This window comes from Podarcis melisellensis, assembly GCF_964234715.1.
Source record: "Podarcis melisellensis genome assembly, chromosome: 6".
Classification (NCBI taxonomy): domain Eukaryota; kingdom Metazoa; phylum Chordata; class Lepidosauria; order Squamata; family Lacertidae; genus Podarcis; species Podarcis melisellensis.
Genome location: NC_138538.1, coordinates 94295030 through 94315205, shown reverse-complemented (window position 1 = coordinate 94315205; position 20176 = coordinate 94295030). Strand labels below are relative to the sequence as shown.

The 20176-nt window shown below is 41.2% G+C and overlaps 1 protein-coding gene and 1 long non-coding RNA gene across 10 annotated transcripts in view; both read left to right on the top strand.

Annotated features, from left to right (window-relative positions):
- RASAL2 (RAS protein activator like 2) overlaps positions 1-20176 on the top strand; it is a 227051-nt gene that overhangs the window by 52019 nt on the left and 154856 nt on the right. For 4 of the 9 annotated variants that reach the window (XR_014169349.1, XR_014169350.1, XM_081915014.1 and 1 more), the window contains exon 1: positions 9291-10201. The exons of 3 other annotated variants lie outside the window; for them this stretch is intronic. Coding sequence is in view for 4 of the 6 variants with exons in the window: in XM_081915014.1 (XP_081771140.1) it covers positions 9637-10201 (565 nt within the window). In the remaining 2 variants the exon portion in view is untranslated. Of the gene's footprint in view, positions 1-9290; positions 10202-20176 lie in introns of those variants that run through there. 2 more of the 9 variants (XM_081915022.1, XM_081915021.1) reach the window with 2 other exon arrangements.
- Positions 15122-17163, top strand: LOC309372029. Its single transcript, XR_014169376.1, has 2 exons — positions 15122-15168; positions 16416-17163. It is a non-coding gene; the product is annotated as an uncharacterized lncRNA (long non-coding RNA).

Below are 20176 nucleotides of genomic sequence, written 5' to 3'. Positions count from 1 at the left end.
GAAAAAAAAGCCCTGGTTATAATGAAAATTAATCAAAACAGAAAAATGGGCCAAATAAAGAAATGCAGTGGGAACAGTTGAACTCACACTAATTTCATTTCTTCGTTTTCCATACTCTCTTGGATAGCAAATGTGATAAAACTTAGCAATTCCTATTTGGATTCCTTTTGTACAGGACCAGCGCTGACTGTTTTTCTGCCTCTCCTTTATCAGGTTTCTCTGGATAGCATTCAATTTGCACAGCCTGAGACTGTGTACAGAATTTTTGGAGACTTGAGACTGACACACTTGCGCTCCGCACTTGCCCTTCCCTGCTATTTTTAGGGCAGCTGGAGAAGAGGGGCTCACCTCTAAGGCAGTTGTGGTAATTAATGCCGTGCTGAAGGGTTAAATTAAACAACTTTGCTAATTTTTGATTTTTTTTGCAAGGCTCTTGAGTGTGGCAGATGTTGATTCATTTCATTATGGCTTGCAACTTGATTTCGGGATTGAAACTTCCTTAGATGCTATAGTGATGATCTGTGCCAGGAGAAAGATGAGGAGTTTGACCCTTTTGTTTTGTCATAGAGCTCTCGGTGTTACCAGCTGTAATGAACCATGGTGCCCTTTCAGAACTGCCTTGCTGGCATAGGGCAGGGATACAGTGTGCAGCTTGAGGGTAGGTCTGAGAAAATACTTCTGGAAGATATCTACTCTGCCCCATGGATGATAGTTTGCATAGGCTACCACTGGGATGCATCTTGTCTTCTGTATTGTTTAATCTCTAGACTGAATCCAACTAAGGGGAAAGCAGAGTAGATTTTTAAAGAATAAAATCTGATTTTTGATTAGTTTTTTTTTATTGCACACAGAAAGTTTCTCTTATGGGTTTAATGGTTCAATGTAGCTCCCCATCCCTCATCAGTCAGTGCCCAGCAGGTTAGTAATTTCTGCCCCAAGCTTTTGAGACCAGAGCGTAGTGTATAAAAATGGTTTATAAGTATTATAGATAAGTCAACCCTCTCCTATTCACCTAGAAGATCTCTGAACAGTCCTTGCTTTATAGCCCTTTTAGGTTTTCCAGTAGTGTTCCTTTTCTGAAAATAAGGTGAATGATCTGTGCATGCTTTCACAAAAAAGGAAACCAGCATCACTGTGTACTCAGGTACAAAAAGGTAATAAAATTGCTTCTTGCTAATGTTTGTGTTACATAAGCCAGGAGCACGGATTGGTACCGGATGTTCTACCATTAGCTAAATCTTAAAAGGGAAGTGCAAACTGTACAGTTCAAGTTCTAATTGGACCTGTGAAACAGTGGTATAAGAAACTGACCCTAAGCTATATGTGTATGCAAATCAATTTGCATGTACTTTTTGTGTCCTCCTTCCTTCCAATGTCAATTTTTAAATCATATTGATGTAAGCTAGAGGTGCGGTAAATATTCACATGTTTCAATAATTGGGCAAACAATGGTATTTTCAGGCTCTCTCTCTCCGTGAAATGATTCCAGAAAAAAAGCTTAAATTGTGTGACTTTTTTTAGTTTCTGTTTACTGCTGCTATTTCCTGCTGTTGCTTCAGTACTGTTGGTGCCATTTCCCCCCCATGTCGGCCATTCTAGCCATTTGGTGAGATGCTACAGTTCCACATAGATGCTACAGTTCCACATAGCCAGGCAGATTTGGCTAGTGATGATGGCAGTGAGAGGCAGTAAATTAAAGACAAAGTTCTTGATCATCATTGCCCTTGCTCTCAGTAAACAAAAACATTTGTTCTCTTCTGGAGTAACCTCTGAAAAACTATGAGGTAGAGCTATGTGTTCTTTTTGATGCTGTAACCCAAAATGTGAAAAGGCTTCCTTCCACTTCAGTCATCCAAGTTCATAACATTGCCTTAATTTTGAAATGTAATATGACACTCATGTGTCATATTAAGAAAGGTAATAAAAACTTTTGCATCAAAAGGCAAAAAAAAGAGGCTTGGAAATGAATATCCAGTATCCTTCCCTATTTCACCTAACCATTATATTGTTCATATATCACCATATTTAACGGAAGTCAAAGTGAAAGACAGAGAAGCTATGATTATGAGAGATCAGAGAACAAAATAATAAAAATCATGATTGAAGACTGAACTAGGCTTATCCTCCCATCTGTCTCATTAAAATACTTAACTGTTCTCTGTGTTTGTCTTCCTGAAAATCAGCTTAGCTTCCTGATTTGTGCAGAAATGTTGAGTTGCATCTGTGACTGCTTACAAATTGATCCAGTCTGTGAATGTGGTTTCCAAGAGATAAATGTCAGAATCACTCTTGGAAACTTTGTTCTTTGTACAACACTCATCCAAGACTCTCTTCCCTTGCATTCCAGCTCCTAAATCTGGTCAGTTCTCACTCAAAAGACCTTTTAATGATGATACAAGCAAAATAAATGTTTTAAAAGGCAACACTCCTCTTGACCTTATTTGTTCTTATGTAGCTTGTCAGGTCTGATTTTTTCTAATAACAACAATAAAAATAATGGTATTATTTATACCCCGTCCATTTGACTGGGCTTCCCCAATCACTCTGGGCAGTTTACAGCATATCTAAAAACATAATAAAAACATCAAGCGTTAAAATCCTTCTGATACAGGACTGTCTTCAGATGTCTTCTAAAAGTTGTGTAATTCTTTATCTCTTTGACATCTGAAGGGAGGGCGTTCCACAGGGCGGGTGCCACTACCGAGAAGGCCCTCTGCCTGGTTCCCTGTAAGCTTTTTGCAGTGAGGGAGAAGAAGAAGCTACAAGAAGATGCGTCAGACAATTTAAGCGACCATCTCTTGACATTTCCTCAGGTTTTGAGTTACTAATGGTGTGCTTTAGGGACTGGACTCTAATAATTTTCCATTAACCTATAACAGCCTTTAGGAATCTTCGATCTGGGCACTCCACAATTTTAGCAACATCACTGCAATCAGCTTAGGCAGGTGTGTTGCAGAGGAATGTGCAAATGGTTTAATTGCCTTGGTGAATGCTTAACTGGAATGGAATGGGGGACTCAAGAGACTGCCATCTTTAAAGTGCTTCTGTGCCAGTTAGTAAACATGAGCCATGGACTATGGACTCTTCTTCACAACCATAGAGAAAGTTATTATTTAATCAAAAGGCAAAACGGTTGTGGCTTTTTGGCTTTTTCCAATCCTGGACACATTGAAACTGAAAAAGTGACCTTTGCTTCCACCTCTCTTAATTATTTCCACTCAGCTGCTCTACTGGCATTAGTCATCTCCATGTGACAGCAGATATGTGTCTCTATCGTTTGGCTGCCCTAATCTCAGCACCACCTTTTGGTATCATCACCAAAAGCTTGTACAGAAAGAAGGGATTCATCTTGACTTGCCGAAAGCTTCAGTCATGACTGGATTCATGGTTCCAGGTTGTTCCAGTGAATACCAAATCCTGCTTGCTTTCTTGCCTCCAGTTCCACTTAGAGTTCCTCTGAGTTAGCAAAGACATGGATCTATATTGACCCTGTTCTCATACAAAAATAATGACTTCATTCTCTTTGCTGGAAACTGGCAGTAAGTATTTCTTTCCATTATTATAAAATGCTTGGATAAAACATCAACAATGAGCCATGCATCAGACAGCAGACTCCCTTGAGAACTGAAGATACCAAAGACGGATTCCATCCGTGATGATAAATACTTTGGCTACCTGTTTTGAAACACTTCTAAGCCATGTTGGGGCTATAAACTGAAAGTACTGTAGTATGAGACCCAGCCACTGTTAAAGTAAGCCAAAATCTTTCCTTACTGTTCTATTCTCAGTAGGTGAAAGCAACAAAAGCCAAATCCTATGCAGGCATGTTTACTTTTTTTGGCAGGGGGTGGGTGGGGGGATTACTGAAGTCAATAAGATCTCAATCAATCTTTATTGCATCCAAAGACCAGACAGCAGAATTAATAACAGCAACGTATACTACATCAGCATCAAGGGGCGGACGCTGTAGATGAAATTTAAATTTCCCGATAAACTTATTTACATTAAAAATAGCACTTCTTCAGCTAAAATCTATGATCCAGAGTTTAAAGTTGCAAGAGAGTTGCGAGGAAGTCCAATGAGGTGAATGAAATGTGGATATTGAAAAATCATATGTTATTTTGTATGTTCTCTTATTGTTTAAACAAAATTTTTAATAAATATTATTTAAAATAAATAAATAAAGTCTAATCTTTTAACCATTTCCCAAATGCAAGAGAACTGCTAGTACATGGGTAGCCAACATGAAACTCTCTAGATGTTGTTGGACTACAACTTGCAAGTTCCTTGATAATTAGTCATTCTGGCTCCAGGGACACCTGGAGTTTGTAAACAATATGCACAATTTGTAAATGAGTCTTTTGACTGAATGAAACACAAATATATGTGGGATTTTCTGTGCGGCAGGGGTAAGACTAGATAAATTACTTGCACAGTAACTTCAAATCAGTGTGCAAGTAACTTCAAATCAGATTAGGGCAGCCTCCTCATACCTGGTGCTACTCCTGCTATAGAGTTATAATCCAAAATATCTGTTGGGAAGCAGGTTGAGGAAGGCTGGATTAGGAGATGAAGAAGGAGAAACCTGACCACTGGTCCTGTTAGCTAGGGATGATGGGAGTTGTAGTCCCAAAACATCTGGAGGGCCGAGTTTGCCTATGCCTGGAATCATACAACCAGCAGCAGATACTGGATGTTAAATGAAGCTGGTTTTAAGATGTCAAAGTCATGCTGATCTAGATAAGTGTGTCATTTGGTCTTACACAACTTAGTTATTTGGGAGCATTGGATGAAAATAACAACACCCAAGCCAAGCTTCAGTTGTGGGGGACCAAAGCCTCATTGTGCTGTCTCCCACTAGCACAGTTATTTTGTTGAATCTCATCCCTTATTTTTTATTACTTTATACACTGTTTATATGCCAACATGGCTTCTAAGCAGTATATAGTCAATTAGAAAATATAAATGATATAAAATAAAATCAATTATAAAATCCATGCATCATTAAAATAACATAGAATAACAATTCCATCAGAGCATTAAAACATCCTTAATTAAAATTCATAATAAAGGAAGCCAGTCAAAAAGCATGACAACTAAATGTAGTTAAAATACAGTTAAAAACAATAAAATCAGAAGTTCAGGATCAAGGGAATGCTTGCTAAACAACTATGGCTTCAGGAGCTAGTTGCGTGCCAATATTGATGAGACTTCTTGTAATTCAGCTGGAAGGGCATTCTGGAACACTAGTGCCCAAAATGTAAAAGTCCCTTTCTTTGTCACAACAAGTCAATAATGAATTATGGTCAGCACCAGGTTCGAGAAAACTTCCAGAGAAAATATACAGTACCTTGATGAAAATAGGATAGGAAACGGTAAAAAATTGTCCCCCAACTATCCCAGGCTTTCTTTGATGTATCTTCAATTTCAGTTAAATGAAGAGAGTTGAAGAAATATTTCCTTTTGACTTACTTCTACAGCCGATTTTTATTTTAGAAAACAGTGACAGCATGAAATGGGTCTCATCAAAGGACTTCCCTGCATGCCACAAAATTGCTTGCATTTTGTAGTTCCTGGATTGTTGCCAAGTTTTTTCTCAAGTTCTGAAACCAGGCACAAGACAGTTGATTGCCTCCTAAGCCTCATCATTCCATCTTGTGTCTTCTAAGTCTCCATCTACATATGTTGGATCACACAGCTATAGGGATGTCAGTAGGACACAAGCAAGATCTTCGAAGGCAGGGAGGTGGCCATATACAGGCTATAATGCAGGTTACAATACAGGCTATATTGGGTACATCCTAAGAGGATCTGAAATATGAGAATTGGTATTTCCTTTCTTCTTGTCTACGGCCAGAGAACTGGCTTGCACTGGTCGAGAGGCCAGAACCACTAATCCCAATTGTAGAGCTTTCTAGAATGTCCTGTTGGTAGTTGAAACAAGTTTTCCAGATGTGGTGAAAGTAGCAACGGAGCAAAGAAGGAAATACTTTCTTCCCTTTGGCAATCTGGTAACTCCTTCCTTCTCTCCCTGAATTCCCCTGTGTGGGTTCTAATGGGACTGCTGACTGAGGAGAGAGAACTGTCTGTGAAAGTGGCAAAGCCAGTGGTTCTCAAAGGGTGTGTGGCAGGAGAGAATGGCAAATGTTTTAGGAATCAAAGGCAATCAATGACACATTTAAACATTTCAGTGTAGTATAGTATTGAAATCTCTCTTTTTAAAATATTTCCAGAATATGGATAGATATCTTTTCAAAATCAAGCACCGCTAGGAGTTCTTTCCTTTTGTTTTCCAATTCCTTATCAATAGGAAAGTTGGTATGGTGCAAGCAAGCAAATTTTAATTCTTAAAATGTGGCCTAGAGAAAGAAGTTTGAGAATCGCTAAGCATTCTGAGATGGTAGCTGGTATATTAATCATGCCTTGGTTAATGAATGTTTTGACCAGAAATATGGTAACCATTCTTCCTGACCGCTTCACTTAGAAAGTGCAAGTTGCCAGGCTCAGTTTTTCAGTAGATAGCGGTTACTGAGCACTTGATAGGAGCTCATCATTTTCTCCTAAGTTATGGTTTCTCTGAGGGATGGTGATTCATTGTGATAGATTAGAGAGAGCCTATTGATTAACTTTAAACTAATATTGCTTGGCTAATAGTCCATTGAAGTTATGTAATCGAGTGAACAATTCATATGATATGTTTGTCTAGGGTGCACAATGAGATGGTTATATTGAATATTCCAGTCCTGCCGTAGATGCTCAGATAATATAGCTCCCCAGAGAAGAAAGTATACCAAGCGATTCTTCTGCATATCCCACTTGCACCCAAAGCCCACCCCCATGGTTATGTTTGAAGGTTACTGAATATCAAGTCAAGAGTAATCATAGTACCAGGAGACCTAGACTGTTGTCAGTCTTAAAACTCCTCCGGGGGTGTCTGGCAGCCACTCTCAGATTACCCCTCATTTGGGTTGTGGCTGCCTCCGCAAGTGAATCTGTTTTGTCTAGAACAGTCTATTAAACAAACTATTTTGATAATTTCTTAGTGTACAATGGTAGTGGCAGCAGTTGCCTGTCTACATCCACTCAGATTAAATTTAGTTGGCCTGAAAAGATTGTGAAAGGCAACAAATTCTTGCTTCTAAAAGCGGTTACACCAAAGCACACACGGGAATACATAATTTATTTCGATATAAGCTTGTATCAATTAAGTGATTGATTTAATAAGGTAGCTTTTAAAGGAAAACCTATTAATATTAATGCAAATGTAATCTTGTCTAAGGCTTTGCCGCCAGGCTTGCTTAACAAAGTCATATGGACCAATTTTCATGCATCATTGTGTGATGCTGAGTAATCCAGACTAAACCGCAGTGAATATGGATGAGACAACAGTGAATCACTATTAGGATACTTGGAAGAAAAATTTCCCAGCAGCAATATGCCAGTTTTATTTCTCTTCCATTTTTGATTTTCTTTTTCTCACTGACTCTGATGAATTGAATTGACTTTTGTGCTAACTTTTCCTTTTCCTTTAACATAGAACCAATAGAACCAACAAATAAAAATACAGTGGTGCCCCGCAAGACGAATGCCTCGCAAAACGAAAAACGCGCAAGACGAAAGGGTTTTTCGGTTTTTGCGTCGCTTCGCAAGACGATTTTCTCTATGGGCTTGCTTCGCAAGACGAAACATCTTGCGAGTTTGTTTCCTTTTTCTTAAAGCCGCTAAGCCGCTAATAGCCGCTAAGCCGCTAATAGCCGTGCTTCGCAAGACGAAAAAACCGCAAGACGAAGAGACTCGCGGAACGGATTAATTTCGTCTTGCGAGGCACCACTGTATTTTCTTAAAAACTAGAAAAGAATCTTTAATCTTTATTAAACATTTTAAAACTTCCCTATACAGGGCTGCCCTCCTTGGCTCTGGGAGTAGCATAACTCCATACCCTCCGACATTCCTCTGACGAAAATGGTAATGTCCTAAGGAAAAGCGGGACATTCCGGGACACCTTCTGTAAATCTGTGACTCTCTCTGGAAAATAGGGACACAGAGGATCTGATTTAGTACTAGTAGGACTGTGACATTTGTCGCTATCCTGTAAATAGCCCTGAGTTGATTGCTGGTGGAAAGAACCAAGTGAACCCCCTTTTAGGATACAAAATTCAATAATGCGCACTCGCACGCACAAATGAACGAGTAAGGATTGTTACAATATCGTTGGCAATGCAGATTTATCCTGTTCTTTTTCAGAGTCGGCTATGGCACTGCCTAGCCCGCCCTCTCAGCGTTCTGCAAGCAGAAGACCCCACATTCAGTGGGATCTCAGATATTTCTTCCAGCAAGGCTGTTTTCTGTGCCCATTTTCTGGTGGGAGAGGGAAACCAAATATAATGTGTGGCCTTGCTTGAAGAGAGTATCTTGGAGGCTTCAACAGCATCACTATGCAACTGATAAAAAAGCGATAGCTTAAGAATCTGTGATGGATTGGTCTGTTTTTATTAGTCTGCCAAACTGCATCATTCTTTCAAATAACCAAACTCTTTTTTTATTATTATTCTGCAAGGTTTGCCAAGGGCCTGTCAGCCTTTCCATTTGAAACCCCATATTTTCTGGGGTTTGTGAGCACATTGTTTCAATCTGGTCTGAAACTTGGCTTGTGCCTATTAGCAGATATGTTTTCTTAGCAAATTTAATATGGTAAGCTGTTCCTTAACTTGTTGAGGTGGCCGTTTTTCTTTTACTTAACTAGATAGGGGTATTACTTTCCAGTCTACTGACTCCAATTAGATTTATGAAAACAAAAACCCTGCTCACTTTAAAAATATGCACATTCCCATGTTTCGCTTGCCACAAGATCTGGCCTCAAGAGTGGTCTGCTTCTTTACTTTGGTCAGTGCTTGACTAAACACCACCTACCTCCCCTCGCTTAACTCCTCCTTTGTGCATATTTTCCTTTAGTGTATTTGCAGGGTTCTTCGTTTCAGCTGCTCTTTCCTTTCCTTCATTCAATTCATATGCATCACTGGAAGAATTGCTGCATTGAGTCCTCATGGATTTGGCATTACTTCTAAGTACTATTCTGGATCTGAAGATAGGGATGGTAACAACAACTATAGATTAAATTGTTCAAGGACTGAACTATATCCAGTCCCTGTTGCTTTGAAGCCCTCATCTTGATGCATCCTATTTTTATAATCAAGACTCTTGTGGGTGTCAATTTAGTTCTACTTGATCTTATGTGGAAACTAAAGGTACTTTCACGGTCTATTTTTAATTCATGGTTACAACATGAGAGGCAGAAGTACAATTTGCCCGGCACTTAATTGGTGGGATTTTTTTGCTGTTTTTTCTTCTTTTTGTCACTTCCTGAAAGTCTGCAGCTGAGATCTGAAACCCAGGAACTGAAAATTAGCACCACAAGCTGTCTCTTAATCACAAGAGAGAAGGATCTGTATCTGGGTGCCAACTGTGCTTCACTATAAACACAGAGTTGATGTAAGATGATGTAGAATTGGGTCTGAATGGTACCTGTTCAAGAAGAACATTTGCCACCGCTGGAAGGAAGTTGCTTGGATGGTAATCTTAACAAGTAGGAGCATGTGCACCAAAGTAAGTGTAAGGTGAGGTAGCTGAACCTGGAAAATGAATGTGTTTAAAAAGCGCCCTGGTCCCCCTGCACTTTTTCAAAGATCTGTGTCGGTGCAGGATGGTGATTCTACAAAGGTAAGAGCTAGTTTGAAGGACTACCATTGGTGCTATCAAGTGAAAAGCAAGAGGACTTTGGAAGAAGCAGATTCGGATTTAGGGAAGCTGCTTGGAACTTACCGATGGCAGACTCATCCCAGACTTCCATGGAAAGTGGCCAAGAGGCCAGATGCAACAAGGACTGCCGAAGAGCCTTTGACAGTGTCCACGTTAATCGCCGACAGTCACCAAGAAGACCCAGAAGAGAAGGCTGCCATGCCAGCAACAAGGCCATTTCGGGTTCCTTTCTGCAGATCTTTATCTGAACCTGCCCCGCACTGGAAAGAAAGGAACACAAAGCCACTTCTGCAACCAGAGTGTGAGGAGCAGGACAGTTATTTTGTCCGTGGCTTCTTTTCTACAATCTCCAGCAGCTTTTCTAAGGTGCTGAATCGGAAGGGGGAACAGAATGCTGCTGTGACAAATGAGGGAGTGGAGAGTAGTCAGATGGATTTGACTGAAGGTATTATTTTTCTACTTTCCCTAATGTTCTGTAAGGGTGAGTGAATTACTTGCTTCATAGTGTGCAGTGTCTTGTCCCCGTCCCCCGAAATAGCCAAGGTTTTTATGCATTTCCATTGGTCATTTTGTGAAAATAAATAGTATGAAGAAGCTGATTTGTGTTCTCTGATTTGGGGGCGGGGGGCAGCTAGCCAATGTATTAGCTTATCAGTAGCTGTTTAGTGTTGACCTGTTTGTGCAGCACAGGCAATAACCCTTTTGCACAGATTCAAAGCATGCACGACTGTGCATGCATGCATTGCCACAAACCCAGATGTGGCAGGAAAAGGGGGTGGGGATGTTAACGTGCTTATATGTACTCTGCCATCACACACAATAACCTGGAACCCCACCCCCACCCAAACCTAGGGTTGCATGTACAGTATATACTGAATACACAAAGTAATACAATTTAATGGAGTCATACAGTCTAGTTGTGTAGTAAGAAGGTGAGTTTGTAAGTATCCCAGTTTGTTATTAATCAGCATAAACATGGTTGTTTAGATTGAGGGATTTTTACCTGGGTGTTAAGCTGTTACAGCAAAGGTGATTGGTGCAAATGCTTGTCAGGAGTTCTTCAACCGTTTTAGTGTTTTCTGTCACATTTTGATACTGCCGCTATGGGGGCAACAGTGATGGAAAGGTTTCTGCCGTGCTTCAGCAAAACTACAGGCCCAGCTTAGGGAGAGGCATATATATGTACACTGGTGCCCCGCAAGACGAGTGCCTCACAAGACGGAAAACCCACTAGACGAAAGGGTTTTCCGTTTTGGAGGTGCTTCGCAAAATGAATTTCCTATGGGCTTGCTTAGCAAGACGAAAATGTCTTGTGAGTTCCTGCGGGTTTTTTCCCCTCCCCCCTTTTCCCAAGCCGCTAAGCCGCTTAACAGCTGATCCGCTAAGCCGCTTAACAGCTGAGCCGCTAGGCCGCTTATCAGCTGAGCCGCTAAGCCCGCTAAGCCGCTAATAGCGCTAAGTCGCTAAGCCGCTAATGGGCTTGCTTCGCAAGACGAAAAAACCGCAAGACGAAGAGACTCGCAGAACGGATTCTTTTCGTCTTGCGAGGCACCACTGTACAGTTAAAGATTTTGTTGAGCTTTCTGCTATCCTGTAGCAACTTGGGCTGCAAAGGAGGCAAGATACATTTCAGCTTAAAATGTTCAGTTGAGAAGAAAGCCGTCTCATTCAAACTGCAAAGAAACAATTCTTAAGTGTTTCTCCCTGTTTTCATTGAGGTCTTGCGCCATCAGGAACAACCAGTAGCCCTTAGATCATGGCTGGGTTAGGTCCATGGCCCAGTAAACATGCTGCTCTCACTTTGTAAAGCACAATAGCAAGCTGGGTGATACACAACAAAATAAGGAGCTAGTGGGTGCAGCAGCTTATTGCACTTGCTTAAAGTGGTGGGATTTTTAATTTTTCACAATATTTTCAATTACTATTCTTTCCACATATCTCACTTAATGTTTCTTTTATAGAATGACATGGTATTGTTTGGAGTTGATGTGTATTCTTATCTCAGACCGTTAAAAAATGAAAAAACAGGAATCATAGTTGAGTGTGATAGCTATCTGCACAAGAGTATTAGAGCACAGTGTGCTAAAGGAGAGCAGATGCCTGGCATTTGTAATGACACGATGACATTTAAAGCTTGCTACTGGGAAGCCAAAGGCACAGAGGAAAATAATGTTGTCTTTAAATTGCACACTAGGCACTGAAACTGAACCAGTTCATCATGTGAGATTTATGGCTTTGTAATCAGTCAGCTAAACTGATGCATGCTAAGATGCCAAGCAGAGGAAAGTTGTAAAGGTTTGGCCAGTTGGGATTGCGGTCAGCAAACATTCTAATCCCCAACTCTGGATTTCAGATAAATCTTCTCCACTGGTAATTTTAAAAAGGTTCCTTAAAAAAGAGAATCAATCTAATTTGAACTGTTACTGATTCAACTGTGAAAAATGGCTGTAAGGTCTTCCATTTAAAAATCCCTGAATACTTTTGATTATCTCATTAAATTGTTGGAAACATCTGGAAACCATTGAGTCCATTGCTGGACTGGTCCTCTGCAATCAAAAGTCCTCTGATTATTATGAGCAGCTATGCTGACATGGGCATTTAAAACCTCTTAATCACAGTCTAGTGTGCTCTTGTATTGGGTAACCCTACAATTACTAGAAATAAAACAGTAACCATCAAAACTAGACACTTAAGCTGCACTTGAAAGTGCTTCTTTTTGGCTATTTGTTCTCTGCAAAACATTATAACGCCCTCCCATCAGATGTCAAAGAAATAAACAACTATATGACATTTAGAAGACATCTGGAGGCAGCCCTGACTGATGTTTTAATGTATTTTTAATCTTTTGTTGGAAGCTGCCCAGAGTGGCTGGGGAAACCCAGCCAGATGGGCGTGGTAGAAATAATAAATTATTATTATAATTATAAATATTGCTAGAACTTGCAAAATAATTTTCTGAATTCTGAGTGCAGAGGGGTTTTTTTTTAAATTAAAACTTTTAGAATAAAACAAGCAAGATTTAATAGCAAAAGCATGGGGGAGGGGAGAAGGCTGGCAAAAGGAGTATGATGGATTGCCAAGGTATCATTAACTGATGTTGGTTTTGTTTTAATTTGTTTAAACTTTTTTGTAATCTGTCCCGGGAACCTGTTGAAGGGCACAGTAGAAATCAAACATACCTGTATGATAGGAGATAAATATATGTGTACAGTGCCATTTGCTGTCAGGCAGAAGCTTTTGTATAAGGCAACCTAGGTTTGTAAGAATTGGTTCACTATTTGCAATAAGTTGTTCACTCAGAGATAAATACTGCTATCTGATCTCCATTGATATATAGAGGGAAGGAGTTTGCAGACCAAGCCTCTTCTTGGCTGTCATGAGGCCTTGAAGAAGCTAATCCCAGTGACCATCTGACAGGCCCCACATGACAGTATGTGAACATCTGTAAAATTCAGTTCTATTCAGAAACCAAAGGCGGTGAAGTGCAGACTTCTGGCCCCCAAAGAGGCATTTATAGGGGAGCTCCACATCATTTGCACTGGAGAACCTTGTCCATTGTACACAGCTGCCCAAGTAGGCTGTTGTTAGGAGCCAGAGTCAGGGGGTAAATCAGAAATAAATAAATAAAAACCCACCAGCATCAGTAAACTAAACTCTTTATTCAAAGAAACCAAAACAGAGCAGGCCTAGTGATTCCACCAACTCTTCTCAATAGGTCGTAGGTCTTGCCGGAATGAGGCAGTTGAGAGGACTCTAGTCCCCACCTCCCCACCGCTCTCTAAGGCTTCTCCCCTGGTTCCTTGCCTAGCAGTCTAAGGCTCCGTCATCTTGTCTCTTGTTGCTCTGCCCTCTTCCAGGGGGAGAGGGGAGTTGGTTGCAGCTGGAGGGGGAGACTCCTTGGATTCCTCAGTAGCCTTCTTCATCTGTCTCCTGGTCCCCCTCCTCTCCTGTACTCTGTTGCATCCTCTTCCTGCCCATTAAACCCTGCTGCCTGTTCACCTTCTGACACTTCCTCCTCCCAGTCTGCCCCCTCTGACCACACTCTTGATTGTCCCACCACCAGTCCCCTGGCTCTGAGCCATCTTCCACTAGGGAGAAGATGGGGTTCCCTCAGCTGTTGCCTCCCACCAGTCCTCTGCAGCAAGCCAGTTCATGACAGCTGTCTACACAGTATTTCAGTGTAATGTGAGGAGTTTCCAGCGGATCCTGAGTTGACAATCAGTATTTGACAAACTGCAGAATTCAGATGTCGAGCTCTAAAAGGTTTAAAAACAAAAATGTGATAGGTGGGACGCTGAAACCTAAGTGCTGAGCAACAAGGATATGAAGGAGAAAGGAGGGCTATTGCATTTGTAGATCTCCTGGAACAGTGGTTCCCAATTAGCAGACCCAAGCCATGGACCCTCTACTTTTGAATTTTTTTGATATCTCTACAGTGGTTTGTGTCCTCTACTGGATCTCTACACTAGGACCTGCCTGCAGCTGTGCAAGTTGGGCAGGCAGCATTGAAAATACCTAATGCCCCAGCTAGGCAGGCACCAGTTGCTAGGGCAGCGCTATAAAGCCTGCCTGCCCTGGGTGCATAGCTGCCAACTTTCGGATTTGAAAATAAGGGAACAGCAGCCTCACCTGTCCTGGAGACAGTCTACGGGATATCTAACAATCCAGGATAGCAGCGGGAAGCAGCGGGAAATGACGCTGAAATAAGGGAATTTCCCGCAAAAAAAGGGAAGGGAAGACACTAAAGGGAGCCATCCCTTTGGGGGGTGGAGCAAGGGCATGGGCCATCCCATTAAAAATTACTGTTTAAATCGGAATGGGGCTTTTAACCCCATTGGGTGGGTGTTGTTTGTGTGGAGGGGCACCAGTTGGGGACCACTGTCCTGGAGGCATTTTATCGACTGCTGTTGGCAGTGCATTGCTGGGCTACATGGATCCTTTGGTGGATCCACCAAAGCTGCTTTGATGGTTTGCACAGAGAATGTGTAATAGTGGGTGGAGGCAGCATGTCTTGTGTGTATGTGCTCCTCTGATATGGAAGTGGTGCAAAACATTGTGTAGTTTTGCCTTGTGTAAGGTGGCAGCCACCCACCCACTCTTCAGAAGGGGTGTGATTGAACAATGATGCACAGCTGCTAAAACTACCATAAATTGGTTTCATGTGGTCTTAGGAAATACGGCTTCCAGATTCAAAAAGGGAATATTGGGATTCAACCTGTTTTGGAATGCTGGGATTCAGCCTATTTTACTTTATTTTATGTTCCTAATTTCTGAGAAATACATTCTATATCATCACATGTTTAGATATATATATAATAGTGTTATCCCATCATTGCTTTGTCAAGGTCCTATCTAATCTAAAAGCTGTAAAAGAAATGGGATAGCATTCAGCAAGCAGGTTCATTTACACAGGTACATTTTATATTATAGCTTGGTTGGTAGAGCATGAGACTCTTCATTTCAAGGTCATGTGTTCAAGCCCCGTGCTGGACAAAAGATTCCTGCATTGTTGGGGGTTGGACTAGATGACCCTTGGGTCCCTTCCACCTCTACCATGCTATGATTCTATTTTGTTAACCCTTCTGTTAGAATCATAGAATGGTAGAGTCGGAAGGGACCCCAAGGGTCATCTAGTTCAATCCACTGCAATCCTTATTTTGCTTCCATTGGAGGAGGGGGTGGCCTGGAGATCAGCGAGTGGGTGTCACCCTCTTGTCATGGTCGGATCACTTCCTTGTGAAGTTTTGCCTTACAGCTCTGATCCTCTTCTGCAGGGGTGGTGGGCAGATTAAGATGATGTGCCCCCAGAGACTAATGGAATCCATTGAATTCTGAATGCCCTGGAGGAGTTTTCAGTAGGTGACTCTGTTGAAGGCATTGCCATGCTGTGTGAACAGCTCTGGACATCATTGCCCCTGAGTGTCATCTCTGGCATCGTGGAGCCTATTCTGAACTTTAGTGCACCAGGCAACCAAGGCCAGACAGCTAGCACGCCAGTGGCAATTATATGAAACCATGGATTAATATCCTGGCTGGTTCCGGAGCCAGTAGCCATAGTTTCCTGTTTTGGATGAATCAGGAAACTGTAATTAATGGAAGATTTCCTGTTTTGTTTGCACTGGTTACAGAGGGGATGTACTTCAAAGGGGCTGCATTCTCATTGAGATCCTATAGAAATGAGTGACATTCCTGGAACGTTGCTTCCCACATCCTGTAGGAGTGTTCCATCATGTTAGTCCTACCTGCAGTCCGAAGCAATACAGCCCAGATACAGGTATCAGGTTGCCTCCTCAACAAGATCTAGACAGAAATGGTGACAGAATGTGTAAAGCTGTAAGGCAACTCAGGAACTAACTGATCCTCAGCTCATAAAGGGAGAGAACATTTTGAAGTACTTTTGAAAGAGCTTGTTTCAGTAAACACGTTCTGAAACCACAAGCCCCTATAAGAAGCTGTAGTGGTCGCCTCAATAGAAACAGGATGAGGAACGAGACAAGCAGGGACAGCTTTGGGTCTGTTCCTCTGTCTGCCTCATTGGAACTTTCCACTCGGATCTCTATTTTGGTTTTTTTAAGAATGCCATTGAAACCAGAAAAAGTTCCAAAATGCATGCTACTTTTTTTTTAATGAATGTTATTTCATTCTCTTTTAAATTCCAGGTAATGTTTTCAACTCTTTCAACAGAATTAATATTTTAATCCTGCCAGGATCATGGGAAACTGGAAACAAATAAGGTTATATCATACACCGATTCCTCTTGGCTACAACAAGGCAATTTCTCTATCAGTAATGTGATGATGGCATTTCCTGGAGAATGTTTTCCTCCTGCTGCTTCCTCAGGACAAAGCAAAAACAAAATTATGAACACTTTAAAATCATACAAAGTCAGCTAGGCCATTTAATCAGTGTATGCTGTCTCGCTTGACCTTAGCTGGACAGAGGGTTGCTGTGGCAGGCCGTCTTACTTTCCTGGAGTTCTATTTACAGATTTCTATAAAGCCAACATACTATTTTTAAGGCAATCTGGCAACTGTACTCTCAGCCTGTCACCACCTGGGTATATTTCAGTGGGAAATCTTCAGACTCACTTTGTGACATCATTGTACACTTGCGTTATTTTAGATTTTTGTATGTTCGTAGTCAAAAGAGGCTATAATACCAATTTTACCTTGTAGTTTTGATGCTTTTAAGCTGCTTTGTTTGTACTCCACACTCAATATTTTGTTCTGTAACTCAGAAAGTTGTCAAATGTTGCTGTGTAAATTGTAGTTACTATATCTGGTTGTAACTGGAACCCTTTGCTCAGAGAAACCCTTTTGCAACCCTTACTAGAATACTGTATGCATAAGAACCAAGACCTTCCATGTATATTCAAAGCTTTCTTTTTAACTAAAATGGCTTTATTAAGGAAGTTTCAGTTTCCTTTTAACACTTGGGATGAGCCGTAGAACTGACCACCATGAACTCAAATGTCAAGAGGAGAGAAATTAGGCTGTCTAGTGGATGAACAGTTGCTGTCTGGTGGTTGGACATTTAGATGTGTTGCCATTTCTACCACGGACTCCTTGCCTGGTCTTGGATAAATGACAACAGCTCTGACTGAGCTCTCCGTAAAATAGTTGTGAATATGAACACAGATTGCCTGATTCAGCAAAGAAGACCCTTTCTTTGGGAAACAGGATTATACATGCATAATGATGCAGATTCATACTATGGTGCTTATTTGAATCTAATTGAATAGGCTCTCTGTCATGTTTTGCACCATGGGTGAAAACATGTATACCTAACCAGAGCCATTAGATTTTGTATAGGCATACCTGAACCCAATTGGAGATGGCCAGGTCAGAGCTAAAGTAGAGGTACCCATAGTAGGTTGGACAGGTAAGGAGATGACAGACACACACACACACACACACAGAGAGAGAGAGAGAGAGAGAGAGAGAGAGAGAGAGAGAGAGAGAGAGAACTCTATGTCTAATTACATTATTCTTAGAAATTGGGCTGGCTATCTCTCCTGCTCAACTAAACACATTTGCTGATCAATGTATTCCTGCACTCAAGCATACTGGAATCTAGTTTGTTGATCGTGGATTTACTTACTTGCATTTACATATGGAAATCCATTACAAATGAAATTAAAACTAATTTTAACACTTTACTATAGCTTAGAAGAGAAGTGCGGTTGCCTAGGCACTATGTTAAGAATTATTAAGGGTGGAACACTTTTTGAAATTACTTTTCAATTAAGCCCTTCTAGGCTCTGGGTGGTTTAGGATGTTTTGCTCTGAGGAGCTCCACCTACTTGCCCAGATCCATTTTAGCACTCAATGATTACATGGCAGGGTGTGCAGGGGTGGGCAGCTAGTATTAACACACTTAATGCTTTTGCTGAAAAGAACAGCGGTGAAATAACTAGCAATTACTGATACTAAAAATAATCAGGGGTATATTGAGAAATGTCAAAAAATCCTCCCACACTTGTTATCCCCTTGCTGGAATTATATTTGTGATTCTTTTTTTTTCCTCTGGTGAGGGGGAATAGACTGCATTCTATCTATATCAGAAAAGCTTTTGAATGCTGTGGTATTTCAAAGTTGGGCTGATTTTATGACTCTGTGAAGATCTACATTTGTGTTCTTAAGCGAGGGAGGAAAAAGAGAGAAGACAGAGAGATGTGACCATCTCTTTGGAGGTCTTTAAGCAGAGGCTAGACAACCATATGTCAGGAGTGCTCTGATGGTGTTTCCTGCTTGGCAGGAGGTTGGACTCGATGGCCCTTGTGGTCTCTTCCAACTCTATGATTCTATGATTCTATGATTCTAGCTCCAGACTTCTGACTAAGGTGCCCTCTCCCTTCCCCAGCTGCCACTGCTGGTCTCTCTGAGGACCGCGAGGAGAGCTCTAGTTTTTCAAAAGGTCTGCCACCCCCCTTGCAGCTTGTCATGGCTGGTTAATTGTATGGCTTTAATTATTTTAGAATTTCAATGTAAACTGCTATGTGAGGTCTGCCTGAAAAGCTGTACGTAAATATCTACAAGACAATAAAGTCTATTTAGGTTTAAAATCAATGCATACTTGACTGTATTTTGGACCAGATGTTTGTAGGTATTGGCTTAGACCTTTTTTTGTATTTAATGCCAAACAAGAAGTGATAGTCAACTGAGAGATGAAAGCTGCCTCTCTTAGATCTGCTGTTCTTCATAGTTTCATGTGTGATTGCTTCATGTTGAGGCTACTCTGGCTGTACATTCAGTTGAAGTTTCCTTCTATTGACGTTTTGCAGACTCAACTCATTCACTCACTTACCCTCCTTGTCCTCTCCCTTGTGTTGAACTTTGTCATCAAATGGGAGAAGCATTTTGGTACGGCAACAAAGAATTCATAAGGAAACTGAATTTTGTCCATGTTCTTCCTGACCAGGGAAGCCTGGCAAAAATGGAAGTTTTGGTGATTACCTTTAAAGTCCTAAATAGCTTGGGACCTAGTTACTTGAAGGATGGTCTCATCCTGTGCTAATCCCTCCATCATATCGTATCAGCTTTTGTGCCTCTCTTGCATGTAACATTGCTTTCTGAGGTGCAGTTTGTTGCAACATGTGACAGGGTTTCTCCCGGGTAGGTTCTTGTATTATCTTCTCTCTATTTGTGCCCACTGGCAAATGAATACTCATTCATTCATTCATTCAGTTACATTCGCATGCTGTCCCTATAAGATAACTTTTGGGGGGCGGCTTACAATGAATAAAAGCAACTGAAAGACAAAGTAAAACATAAATCCATTCTTTAAAAAAAGTGAGAGGAGACTACATAAAAGCAAAACATGTCACATTTCCCACATTAAAAAGGTTTAAAACCAGAGGACCAGTTTGCTTAAGATTTAAAAGACTGTCATGAACAAAGAGGTCTAGTACCAAAAAGACCACAAAGATGGCACCAGGCAAGGCTGCCTGGAAAGACTATCCCATAACCAGGATTCTACTACTGAATTTAAGCAAACTTTGGATTGTGTGTTGTTGTTGTTGTTTAGTCATTTAGTCGTGTCCGACTCTTCGTGACCCCATGGACCAGAGCACACCAGGCACTCCTGTCTTCCATTGCCTCCCGCAGTTTGGTCAGACTCATGTTTGTAGCTTCGAGAACACTGTCCAACCATCTCGTCCTCTGTCGTCCCCTTCTTCTTGTGCCCTCAATCTTTCCCAACATCAGGGTCTTTTCCAGGGAGTCTTCTCTTCTCACGAGGTGACCAAAGTATTGGAGCCTCAGCTTCAGGGTCTGTCCTTCCAGTGAGCACTCAGGGCTGATTTCCTTCAGAATGGATAGGTTTGATCTTTCAGTCCATGGGACTCTCAAGAGTCTCCTCCAGCACCAGAATTCAAAAGCATAAATTCTTCGGAGATCAGCCTTCTTTATGGTCTAGCTCT